Source organism: Physeter macrocephalus, chromosome 14 (assembly GCF_002837175.3).
Source record: "Physeter macrocephalus isolate SW-GA chromosome 14, ASM283717v5, whole genome shotgun sequence".
NCBI lineage: Eukaryota > Metazoa > Chordata > Mammalia > Artiodactyla > Physeteridae > Physeter > Physeter macrocephalus.
Genome location: NC_041227.1, coordinates 9,559,629 through 9,573,185, shown reverse-complemented (window position 1 = coordinate 9,573,185; position 13,557 = coordinate 9,559,629). Strand labels below are relative to the sequence as shown.

At 44.0% G+C, this 13,557-nt stretch overlaps 1 protein-coding gene across 2 annotated transcripts in view; it reads right to left on the bottom strand.

The window, feature by feature from the left end:
- Positions 1-4,352: 4,352 nt before the first annotated feature.
- Positions 4,353-13,557, bottom strand: part of ZFP64 (ZFP64 zinc finger protein) — a 78,882-nt gene continuing 69,677 nt past the window's right edge. The window contains exons 4-5 of one of the 2 annotated variants that reach the window (XM_028499977.2): positions 9,303-9,554; positions 4,353-6,175 (exon numbers count right to left, since the gene is read on the bottom strand). In XM_028499977.2, the coding sequence (XP_028355778.1) occupies positions 5,466-6,175; positions 9,303-9,554 (962 nt within the window). In that variant the 3' untranslated portion in view covers positions 4,353-5,465. The remainder of the gene's footprint in view (positions 6,176-9,302; positions 9,555-13,557) is intronic. The other variant, XM_007128998.4, reaches the window with a different exon arrangement.

The window sequence follows — 13,557 nt, the reverse complement described above, 5'->3', positions numbered from 1 at the left end:
ACTGGTCCACTTACATGCAGATTTTTTTTTTTTTTTCAAAAGTAAATACTACAGTAATACATGTCGTGGTTGGTTGAATCCACGAACATGGAGGAACTGCGGACATGGAAGGCCAAAGGCCGACTATAAATTAGACTAAGATTAAGCCCCGCATTGTTCAAGGGTCAACTATGGTTACTAACTAGGTCTGCTGCTACAGCCTTCATTTACTATAATGCTAATAAAAATGCCCATAATCCAAGAAATATTTTGATAACTATTTCAATATAACTGTTTTCCTTGGCAAACCTATACATTTTGTTTTATTCTTTTAAACATCACTCAGGGAAGGGATTCAGAGATTCCACTGGACTGACAAAGGGGTCCCTGACTCAAAAAGCAAAGAAAACTGGCCTTAAGGCAGGTCTCCCAAGCAGGCGGTGCTGGATATTAGAAGGAGCTCCACTTGGAGGACGCAGACACTGGTTCTGATCCTGACCAACTGCTGGACTTGGGCTCTTTACCTTCATTTCCTTCTCTATTAAAACAGAAGCGTCTCAAGGTGGGGCGTGTACGAGATCCTATCCACGAGGCCCCTGAGAGTGGCTGAGCACAGGCTAAGGTGGCCGCTCATACTCTCGGCAGTTCAAGTGTGGTTATCGCCAACGATCAGTATTGAAGCAAAATTTGCTCAACCGTTTTGTAACCTGCCTGTTGGGGGAATGTAACATGGGTCATTCCAGCAATACTTGCCCCCAGCATGTGGGCAGACAGCCTAGGGACATTTTCCGATCATCCAACAACACCCATATTCAAAATTTTTTCCAATCCAACTATCGACCTCACCATTCGTGCAAAAGATCTTGTCCTTTGCCTGCCTCAACACTTAGAACTCAAATCGCTCCGTCCCCTATTCCCCTACTTCTGCCAGTGGAAGACACCCTAGTCTAAGTGGAGAGTCAGGCTGCAAATAACACACAGGCACGGGAGTCCAGCACATGTGGGTCTGACTTTCCTGTGTTAGCTGCACTGAGCAGGTTAACTTTTCTGAAGATTAGCTTTCTCTTGTAACAGCAAATACCAATGTCATTCATTGTAAGGTTTGAATGGAATCCGGCAGGGAAATGCTTGAACTTCACGGTTCACGGCGCTTCTTCCTCCCACCCAGAGCCCTGGCTGGCCAGCCCCAGCCAGGAGTCTTGTTTTCAAAAGTTGAGACCTTTTCTGTACCAGTGACGCACACAGGCTCCCTTCTTAGGCATGTTTTCTTTCCTCACAGGACTGGCTGCATAATTTGCAGGGCTTGATGCAAAATGCAAATGCAGGACCCCTTGTTCAAAACTTAAGAATTCCAAGACAGCAAAAGCAGAGCCTGCACCCGAGTGTGAGGCCCTTCGTGACTGCATAGACGGCAAGCACCCATGAAGACGGCCTTGCTCCTTCACTGGAGCAGCTCTTACCATCTGGCTGCACCTTAGAATCACCTGCAGAATTTTAGAAAGTACTGATGCCCAGGCCCTTCCCCACAGAGACAGATTCCAAATACCTCAGAGCTTTCCAGGTACTGCAGCCCAGAGCCACAGTTGAGACCCACCGGACTAGAGTGACAGAAAGCCTTGGAAGAATGCCATGGGCCAATATGCACAAAGAACAGACAGAGGGTGCCCCAACAAAGCCCTGATAAAACAGAAACGTTCATGTACAGAATACCCTGGGTGTTCAGGACCCGTGCCAGGTGTTTCATAGCAAAGTCATCTCCAGCCTTCAAGAGCCTGCATTATTGCTCAGGGGCAGAGAATACTTATGACTCAGCATCTCCTTGCGGGTTTTAACTCGGCAAGGCTACTCCAGAGCCACGATTTCCCAGCACTCTTTGCAACAGCCATGGCGTATGACCAGCCAAGTAGCCAGGAGAGGTGAGCATAAGTTTATGTGCAACCTTCCAGCAGCGCTAAGAAGAGGGAGGATGGCCTCCCCCTCCTATCTTGGCTGGAGCTTATGTTGCCACCACCTTGGACCATGTGTTGAAGATGCGGGGCGGGGCTGAGAAGTAAGATAGAAACCACGATGCCCAGTGTCATAAGGTCACAGTACTAGTTCTTGGTTGTCCCCATCCCCTGGCCCCAAACAAAATAAACGAGAAAAAGACACACAGGTGAGCCAATTTCTGTTTTGGTGTTTTAAACCAGTCGACTTTATCATTAAGCCAAATGCCTGAAATGGCCCATTTTACAGACGAGCAAACTGAGAATCTGAGGTAAAATCTCTAGTCGGATGTCAGCCAGCCAGTAGTGCCAGAGGAAGGGTTGTTCTTACCTCCTTCCTCCTCAACGCTGTTACCTTTTAACAAAAGAAGGCTCCTTTTGGGTGGTTGTGTCATCACCTTACTCAGATCAACTTATTACTCTAACAAAATAACAAAAGTTTCTTCGCCTTCATATCTGAGCAAGAGGCAGAGACCAGGGTGAGGTGGTTGAGGCAATGCCCTCTGGTGCAAATAGAAAGTGGCACCAAAAATCTCACTGATCAAGGTGACTATTTTAATGCAATTTTCCTAAAAACCAAACGTAACGCAGAAGAAACCACAACGAACAAAAACATCACACTCTTAAAGATAGACCCAAGTCTGCCCCTGCATGGTCCTGCCTTAATTCCCAGGCCAACTTCTAATAAGACTTCATTTACAAAAACAAAGCAGCTGACCTGTGGGCCACAGTTTGCCAATTAAAAAAATATTGCTTTAAAACAAGTGATTACTGAGTTCTGAGTGCCCTAGGCACGTGCCTCCCTTGTCTCACCCTAGTTCCAGCTCTGGATGGCACCCGGGAGAAGTAGATGAGTTAACACAGGTCACGTTCTCAGCAGCGTCTGGCTCAGAGTAAGGACTCGCAGCAACATAGCAACAGGAATTAAGGCGCATATTTTTTAAGAAATTAAACCCAGGGACAAACAAAAAATTCATGTTCTACAATGTTTAGAAGGCAGCAAGAAACCTTAATCAGAGGAGAGCAAGAGGGTAACATCTTGATTTCTGGACTCTTCACTGGAGATTTTATAGCTACACTGACTGACTAAGGATCGAAAGGACGCAGCTTTTCCCAGTGTCTAAGCTGGAACTTGCCTATCTCTTGCATGAAGCTGTACCTTGCTTAAAGGGATCCCAGGAAACTTGGCATTCTCAGTATTTCTCCTGTGTTTTCACCCATCATCAATTACACCGTTGCTTGCACTCAATAGCCCAGCTCAGGGGTCAGCAAAAGATGGCCCTCCAAATCATGGCCTGCTTTTTGTAAATAAAGTTTTATTGGCACACAGTTATACCCATTCACTTACCTGTTATCTACGGCTGCTTCGGTGACAACGGCAGAGTTGAGTGATTGTGCCACAGAGGTGAACAGAGTCGAGTAGTTTCAACAGAGACTAAGGCCAGCAAAGCCCCCCAAATTTACTATCTGGCCTTTTACTGAAAAAGTTCGCCAACCCCTGGTCCAGGTGATGTCAAACTGCAAACATATTCATTAATCAATTTCCCCTTTCAGATCCATATTGACCTTGTGAAATAGAGCTGGGTGCAGAAACCATGTCAGCGGCCTCTTACCTACTATGGCTGCTTCCCAGCTTTATTTGGTGATTAGCTGTATATTTTAAGTCTCATCCTCATTTTATAAAGTTTTGCTGGAACACAGACATGTTTTTTCTTATAGTCTGGCTGCTTTTGTGCAGAGAGTTTAGTCACAAAGGAGACCTAATGGCTCCATAATGCCTCAAATATTTACTATCTGATCCCAAACTTTTTGCTGACCTCCGCTCTGCCGGGCAACCAAACTTGCTAGGTGACACCAGCGTGGATCCAAGACCCTTGACGCCCATACAGCTGTGAAAAAATGTCTTCTAAAGAGGCTGATATTTTTCCTGTTTATCTGAAGAGCTATAACACCAGAAGTACAAGCAACGTCTATACGATTTCCATCTATCGGTTCCCACTTGAAAGGTCAACAGCCCTTCTGTTACTAGAACAGAAACACAGATAAGACTCTTTGACAAACGGCAGAAAGGTGACAAAAGAATCTGTACAATGCACCAGCATTCAGTAACAAAACACTTCTGAACAACCAAAAATAGCTCTCAAGCAAAGAAATGATTAATTCTCTCTGCTATCATTTCCATCTTTTCTTCTCACAAAAAGATCCAACAGTGCGTTATAACTCGCCTGAAGTCAGACTTAAATGGAATCAGATTTGTTCAAACAAAATTTCTAAAATAAGTTCTGTACCTCTATTTCATAAGTGACATAGTCCCCTGCATACAGTCTATAAAAAAATGTTTTCACATCCTTGTTTCTATCAAAAACAATGGATCTATTCAATGTTTTAAAAGCACAGATGTTTAGCTTGATGAGGGCACACAAGAATTTGTATTAAACAAAGACTGTATTTGAAAAAAAGAACAAAGCAACTTTGGATAAATTATATATCCACTGGCATTCCATGGCCTCCTCCTAAGTTTCCGTCAAGTGAAATGTCCATTTACAAGAGGTTTGGGGTTTCTCGTTTGTTGGTTCAGCAAACACCAAGGGCTTACCGTGATGAAAGACACTAGTCTCAGGCTTTCCCACGCATCATATGTCCCAGAACCAAGCCCAGGACCCACTGGGCCCCTCATCTCTTTTTATGAACACAAGCAGGCCAAGGTTGAATTTCACAACACACACAATTACAGGCGGAGCTAGCGTCGGCTTGATCTTTGGCGCCACCTACAGATCAAACTGCATTTCGCTTCACTACAGCACGAAGACACAGATCTCCTACCTGCCTTTACAGAGAAATTACTACGGGGCCGGGGCAGCACCGCAGAACCCCACACCATAACCTGTCTATGGGAGACCATAAAAATGGAGTGCCCCTCTTACACCATTCTACAGATGAGCTTGCCTTTTTATTATAAGACGACAGCTAAAAGGAACCACACAAAAAACGTAGAAGGCGAATACTCATAAACCACCACCCAGGTTAAGAAATAGAATTTTTCCGGCCACCCCAGACCCTCCAGGTACCCCGCCATCACCTTCACCTTTCCCGCTCTACAGATGAGTGTATTATTAGTTTTTCCACGTGGTCTAATTAGTTTCATAATTCCATCGGAGATGGATCGGTTTTAGAATTGGAATCCATCGCAAAGAAACTATCCCTATTGGAGGAAGCAGTGCTCGATGGACGCCCCCCACCTTGGAACCGAGACAACCTGCTTAGACGATTCTTGGAGGGAAGACAGGGACACGGATGGGGGAGGGTCTCCACAGCGTTGCCTTGGCGCCTGCCTGCCCTCAGGCCACGGTGACTGGGGCCACGGCCTCTGTGGGCCTATTAAGCTGGAGCAGGTGTCCCCGCGGCTGGTGACTCAAGTCTGGCTCGACGGCCTGAGTGCAGAGGGCTGGGCAGGGGCACGTGTCTGGCATTCCGGACGGCTGCCCACCCTCTCTGGCGGAACTAGAGGCACTGGCTGGGCTCCAGGGACGTCTCGAGCTGCCCCACGGAGACCAGCGTGCCCAGCTGCCCCGAGGCACTGCTCTCGGGCGGGAAGGTGACCAAGCCCGAGGTCTTGTTCTCACTGTGGTCACTGTGCTGCTTCTTGTGGCACCGCAGAGAGTCGCCCCTGACAAAGGAGGCGCCGCAGGTCTCGCAGCGGAAGGCCCGCTGGGTCACTATCTGGGCCACGTGCTGGCCACTGCTCTCTCGGGGCCCTTCCCGGCCCGGCGGGGCCCGGTTCTCTGTTTTGGCCTCGTCCCTGTGCACCTTGTCGATGTGCTTGGCCAGGCTGCTGGGCCGCTTGGTGTCGAAGCTGCAGAAGTCGCACTTGAAGGGGCGGTCCTTGCAGTGGACCCGGCTGTGCACGCGCAGGGCGGCGGCGCTGGAACAGGAGTAGCTGCACTCGGGGCACTTCTCGGGGTGGTCGGCCTGGTGGAGCCGGCTGTGCTCCAGGAGGTCGGCCCGGTCCCGGCCCTGGAAGGCGCAGTGCAGGCACTTGAAGGTGTGCTTGATGCGGATGTGCGACTTGAGGTTCGCCTTCATGGTGCAGCGGACGTCGCAGAACTCGCACTTGAAAGGCTTCTCCCCCGAGTGCACAATCATGTGCCTTTTCAAGTCCGAGCTGATTTTGAACTTGGCGCTACAGAGCCAGCACTGGAAGGGGGTGTCCCCTAGCAACGGAAGGTGTGTTTCCATTAGAGCAGGCAGGCAACACAGAACTCCCCCCAAACACACCTCAGAACACCTGGCCGCAGAGAGGTAGCTGGGTCTTTGAATTCCAATTACTTGTCACCTCGTAACACCACCACTTACCACGTATATTAACTCGCTTAATCCTCACGACAATCCTACGTGTGGGTACTACTACCCCCATTTTAATAGATGGGGTAACGGAGGCTCAGAGAGGTCAAGTTATTTGACCACGGCCAAACAGCAGGGATTTGAATCCAGGCATCATGGCATCCAAGTCCACTCTTCATGACACTTCCGTTTCAGATCTAAACTCACTTAACTTGACATCCCAGATTTGGACAGGGAAGGAAGAGGTGTGGTTTATGTTACAACTGTTCCAAATCAAGCTAAGACTTATAAACGTGCTCACTTTAGTGTTTAACCTGTATTATTAAGGTTAAGCTAAGACTTATAAACGTGCTCACTTTAGTGTTTAACCTGTATTACTACATCAGTTAACTGGCTTGTATTATTAAAGTTTTGTAGTTTCACAATGGAAGAATGAATTTTATTTATAAAATTAACCCATGAATATGGCAGCAGGAGAAGACAAATCATGAAATGCCATAGCCTCCTCTGTACCCCCTGGAGGCACTGCTAAGGATTTAGTTCTTTTGGAGGTTGTTACTTTAAATATCATTGTCAGTTGACTATATGCAAAGATGAGATTCTTACTTATCCTACTTATCCATCCTTTCCCCAAACTTCTCCTGCATTGTTGGTTGTGATTTTGACTCTTCTAGTCTTACTTTCTAAAATGAGTAATAGCTTCAAATTTTAGTCCATCAGCTTGCGAGGTTTAAGGATTCCTTTCTCTTTGTCACACTACCTTCTCCCTGCTTGAGAAATAGTTTTATTTTTACATTTAAGTTCGGTTTGCATTCTGACCTAATTCCCATGCTTTAACTAGTTGCTTTAAACTTTAGACACAAACCACGGGTAACGTATATTATGACTGGGTATGTGACATTCACCTGAGCCAAATTCTGCACTGGGATTACGTCCACTTCCACCTGGGCCAGTTGATCGTGTGGTTAGTATCAAGTTCACCTTGATTCTCTTTTTACACTGAAGTATTTTGATTTACAATATTATCTTAGTTTCAAGTATACAGCATAGTGATTCAATATTTTTATAAATTATACTCCATTTAAAGTTATTACAAAATAATGGCTATATTTCCTTGTGCTGTACAATACATCCTTGTTGCTTATTTTATACATAGTAGTCTGTATCTCTTAATCCCATACCCCTATCTTGCCCTTCCCTTGATTCTCTTTTCTTACATGCTCACTTGGGGGTCACATTTTATCCTGCTTCTTGGCTTGTGCATTGAGGGAAAAAAGAATCTCACCATCATCTCAAAAGCCATCCAGTCTCTTAATTATGTAACATTTTACATGGAATTTCTTATGGATTTTGAGTTTCTCATTTGCTGAATTTCCTCTTAACCTTCTATATAAGTATCATCCTGATATTTCCCTTTATTACAACCCCAGTCAGCTTCATTCAGATCTTCATATATCAAATATCTCATGCCAAATTTTGTTTCCTCCCTTGTTTTGCTAGAGTTTATCTTCCAGTAACTTCCACTAGCCTGGTGGCTGTGAGTGAAGTCTCAAGTCCTTGCGCATTTTTGTCTAGTCTACGTTCACACTTGAGATAGTTTGGCTGGGTATAGAAGTCTACATACCAAATCATTTCTCAATTTTGTGGGCACCGTTCCACTATTTCCGAGAAGCCAATATTACCGAAAAGTCTTTCTAGGTATGGATCTCTCCAGCCATTCCCTTTGTCCTGTGTGGCATCTTGTAAGCCCTTTCATCTCTCATGGCCCCTGAGAATTGAAAAATTTTTCTCATTTGATTTTCTCACTTCTCTTTTCTTCCTAGACCTAGTCAGAAACCAGACTTCTATTTTATCATTAGTTCTCCAACTTTTTTCCTGGTCTCTGGAAAGTTTAACTCTATAGTCAGCAACCCTAGTTTCAATTCATACCTCTTTGTTCTGACTACCTTTGCTCATAAAATTCTTCTTGGATGCAACATTTCTGCTGGTGGGTAGATACCAAAGAAAACTGAAAAATTCTTGTAAGTTACCCAAGTACTCTGTTATCTCCAGAATTTGTTATTTGTTAATTTGGCACATTTCATACCACTCATTTTCTGCAGATGATGAGATAATCCATAGTTGACATTTTACAGTTAGGAAGAGTAGACTGGTTTAAGGATTAGACATAGGTGTCATGGGTTTTACCTGTTACTGGATAGTTTAGACCATTTTGCTAATAGGCTTCAGCTTCTCCTCTGAACTCTGACCTTGCAGCCTACACACCAGTTCCAAGTCCAGAACGCTCAACACAGACAGAAATTGGCTGGAAAGACTGGCTCCCGACACTATAGCTACCTCCCATTTGTCTGCTGGGACACAGTTTTCTTTACTCAATTTTAGATGTCAGTATATGCCTGTCTGCTTGCCATTTTCCATGAATTCACTGGAAATTCTCATTTTACGACTCTCCTTATGAGCCTCCCAATCCCCATTTTTCTGTGCCATGTTGGGTTGGTTGGTTCTATCTTGTTATTTCAACAGGGTCTCACAAAGAAGGGAAGGAAAAGCTTTTCTGCAAAGTCTAATTTCTAGAACTAGAAGTTTGTAACTTGCAGTTACATTCAGGTGATTTTGCTACATGTTTCTGAATTAAGCCACGCGATCAGAGTTTAAGTTAAATGACAGAAACACCTAGTTTATACATCAGACTTTTATTGAGATACATCCTTTGCTTCCTGACTGCTGAATTGGATTATCATCCCCAGTGGTATTCTATGTAGTCAAGTTAGAGAACCCAGCTGTCAGACTTTCATGTTTTACTGAAAGCTGTTGTCCCGGTAGAAGAAACCACAAACTTCACAATCAACACAGAAGTTCCAAATTTCTTTACTTACACCCTGACGTCATTTAAGTTGCTTGTGCTTTTTTTTTTTTAGTTGCTTGTGCTTTAACTAAATGAACACTAAGGAATTAGAGAACAAGAGAAGCACCGAGGTTTCGAGGTGTGGGACTTACCTGTGTGGGACCGGAGGTGTACGGTGAGCTGGCTGGAGTTGCGGCTGGCGTAGGGGCAGAGCTGGCACTTGTACGGCCGCTCGTCGGAATGTATCCGCAGGTGCTTCTTGAGGCTGCTGCTGTCCACGGCAGCGTAGTCACACAGGTGACACTTGTGGGGCTTCACGCTGGTGTGGCACCGCATGTGCATGGTCAGGTTGTCCTTCCGGCTGAAGCATTTGTCACAGAACTCACACTTGTGGGGTTTGTCTCCTTCAAACACATAAGGAAGAGTCAAGGTTTTAAGGGTTTTCTCTACCAAGATGACTGCAAAGAGATGTGACCAAGGTGGTAGCCTGAGCATAGGGGTCTGCTTCTTCCTTCTCACCAAATGCCCAGAGATAGGAAGACACTGAGGTCTAGATTAGCACATTGGGAAACAAGTAGGTGTGCTATTCATTCATGGCTCAGAACTTTTGAAGGCTCCTAAGGAAAAGAGATAATATCAGACTGAAAGAAAATCATAGGCCAAACCTTGTTTGGGAAAATGAGAGTGGTCAAAGAAGTATTCAAGATCAGAGGGGGCAGGTGGAAGGGTATTAGAGCAGCTTTCTGGCTCACTAGTTGATAAACCACATGGAGAATGGCAGGTTGACCCTTCCCTTACTTGTACTAAACCACAAGCAGCAATGGTATCTACGTCCCAGGCTGTTAGGAAGTGAGCGTGCTTAGGCTGGAGAAACAATGTTAAAGTCCCCAAGTACCTACAGGTACCCTGGAGAGCAGAGAACCCCAAGCCCAGAACATCGCCACCACATAACCACTCCAGACTGATCACATCCAAATAAAAATCTACCCAATAACCAAATGCTTGGGGAAAGCCAGAACAGAAAGACATGCCTAACTCAAGAACCTGAAGTTAGAGAAAATAATTATTTCAACACTAAAAACAGACATGGATTTTTTTTTTTTAATTAAAAAAAAATTTTTGGCCACACCACCCGGCTTGCAGGATCTTAGTTCCCCAACCAGGGATCGAACCCGGGCCCCCAGCAGTGAAAGTGTCACATCCTAACCACTGTACCTCTGGGAATTCCCCAGACATGTGTCTTAAGATGGCTTATGCAGAGCCATGGTGGTACAGTGTCAGAAGCCTAGGAATGACGAGATCTTAAAGCTTTCAGAAAAAAAAAAAATGCCCAGATGAGCACACGACTCCTCAGACAACACTGGATGGTAGCAAGATGGGAACAGTATCTGCAAAGTTCCACAGAAATTATATCCTGTACTTGAACTAGCATTCCATGGGAAGAAAAAATAAAGCCAGCTTGACAGATGACGCAGGGTATCACACTTGAACCGTGTACGTCAGAACAACAACAAAAAGGGAAGTGGATGAGATGTGGGATATAAATAATGAAATAGAAAGTACTGCTTCCAAACCACCAAAGAGAACCAATCATAAAAAAAAAGGATACAACAGAACATAAAATGAAGTAAAAATCAAACTAAACATCACTTAGTACAAGAAACAAATGGATTAAATTTCCTATTAAAAATGTCAATTACATTAAAAAAAATCAGCTTAATGCTCTTAAGATACCCAAATAAAAACGGCAGAGAAGTAGAAAACGATAGAAAAATACTCTAGGAAAATACTAAAAGACATCAGAAATATCAATATTAGGCAAAACAAATCATGGTGAAAGCCACTAAAAATTTTATACTGAGGAGATAGAACTCACTAAATAGATGAGAATCAAACTTATGAATCTAACATGGTTTCACAAAAGGTTTTTCACAGAAAAGCTTGCAAATTGTAGGATATGTTTTAAAACAACTTTTGCTCAGAATCAAAATCCTATTACAAACTCCCAAGAGATGAACAAGGGGAGCTCCATGTATCAAAGCCCATAGCCTAGTCACTTTTCAGAAGAATGTCCGTGAACTTCAGTTCATTTTACACAAAAGGCTGAAAGCAAGCAAGCGAACCATATGCAACTCAAGAAACTAGAAGAAATGAAGATGAACAGCACCTGATCAATAAAAACAAAAAATGGCTGTTAAAAAGGGAGGTTTGCTCAAAGAAAAGGTACCCATAGGCCAGGGTTTTCAATCTCGCCACTACAACCATTTGGGGCCAGGTGATTCTTCGTTGTGCCCTGTCCCGGGCACGTAAGATGTTTAGCAGCATCCCTGACCCTTTCCACTAGACGCCAGTAGCACCTTCCTCCCCAGTACTGAGAGTCAAAAATGTCTTTAGATATTACCAAATGTCCTGGGGGGAGGGGGACAAAATTGTACCTGGTTGAGAACCATTTTAATAGACATTGGAAAGGAGAAAGTGGACAAGAAATAGACAAACCCAATCATGATTATTAAGTAGGACTTTACCCCAATCAGTTTAGAAGACCCAATAAAATGGTGATCGTCCAGGAAGATATAAAATTACAGTCTGAATCAAGAAAGAAAATGGAGCAATAACAGTTTAGAAAAACTGCTATGTCAGAGATGTACCCCAAGGTAAATTGTTTATTGTTCATATATTCACTGTCCTTCCCAGGAGAATTATGCTGCATCGTCCCATCACTGCAGGCTTGGACATGTGACTGGCTCTACCCAATGCAAGAGGAGCAAAACGATGAGTCAATGTTAGGCAAATGCTTTTAAGAGCCAGTGCCTTGGGAATTCCCTGGTGGTCCAATGGTTAGGACTCCTGTTCGATCCCTGGTACAGGAACTAAGATCCTGCAAGCCACTTGGTGTGGCCAAAGCAAAACAAAAACAAACAACAACAAAAAAGAGCCAGTGTCTGGTTGGCTACACTCACTTCTCTTGCCCAAGATGACCTGTAACATTCCAGATCAGGGGTTGTTTGGTTTTTGGTTTTTTTTTTTGAAGTATAGTTGATGTACAATATTAAATATTTCAGGTGTACAACATAGTGAGTCACAATTTTTAAAGGTTATATTCCACTTATAGTTATTATAAAATATTGGCTTTATTCCCTGTGAAGAGCAGAGGTTCCTTTTTTAAAAAAAAGTAAATTTACTTTATTATTTTTGGCTCTGTTGGGTCTTTGTTGCTGCGTGTGGGCTTTCTCTAGTTGCGGCGAGCAGGGGCTACTCTTTATTAAGGTGTGCGGGCTTCTCATTGCAGTGGCTTCTCTCGTTGTGGAGCACGGGCTCTAGGTGTGCGGGCTTCAGTAGTTGCAGCATGCGGGCTCAGTAGTTGTGGCTCACAGGCTCTAGAGCGCAGGCTCAGTAGTTGTGGTGTACAGGCTTAGCTGCTCCACGGCATGTGGGATCTTCCTGGACCAGGGATTGAACCTGTGTTCCCTCCATTGGCAGGCGGATTCTCAACCAGAGCAGGGGTTCTTATTTTGGGCCTCATGGATACAATTTAGGGGATCCAAGACCTTGCATGAGAAAGGATTAAATTCTTATCTCCATTACCTCTAACTGGAATTTAGCATTTCCTCCAATTACGGATGTAGTCAACAAACCATAATCACGGTACCCGAGACCCCCATTAATAGACATGAGCCATGTTCAGACCACATTCTACTACCTGTAGTTCTCAGTATCCTTTATGCTCATCACTACTTCACAATTAAGATAGTAGACCAGCCACTGGATCTGAAAATTAACTGCAGAGCTTCAGTGCTTCTGTGCCAGTGAATCATCTGGGGGTGAGGAGGTCTCATTAAAATGCAGATTTTTTCACAGCTTTGAGATATAATTGATATATGAAATTGTGTAGGTTTAAGGTATATGATGTGATGGTTTAATACATGTATATCATGAGAAACGATTACCACAATAAGGTTACTTAATACCTCCATCACCTCAGTTACCATTTTGTGGTAAGAACATTTAAGATCTATTCGTAGCAACTTGCAAGTATATAATACAGAATTGTTAACTACAGTCACTATGCTGTACATTCGATCCCTAGGACTCACTCCTCTAATAACTACTAGTTTGTACCCTTTGACCAATATCTCCCCATTTCTCAAGCAGAACTCATAGAAACAAAGAGTCAAATGCAGTTTCAGATTCAGTGGGCCTGGATGGGGACTAAGATTCTGTGTTTCTAACGAGCTCCCAGGTGGTGGTGACCTTTCTGGTCTGTACCACACTTCAGAAAAGCAAGGGTTTAGTGTATTAAAATACCACACAATGAACACTTTGATAGCATTTGTACTTAAATATAGTTTAATGTGCTTTTATTATGTTTAAAAATACTGTTCGGGCTTCCCTGGTGGCGCAGTGGTT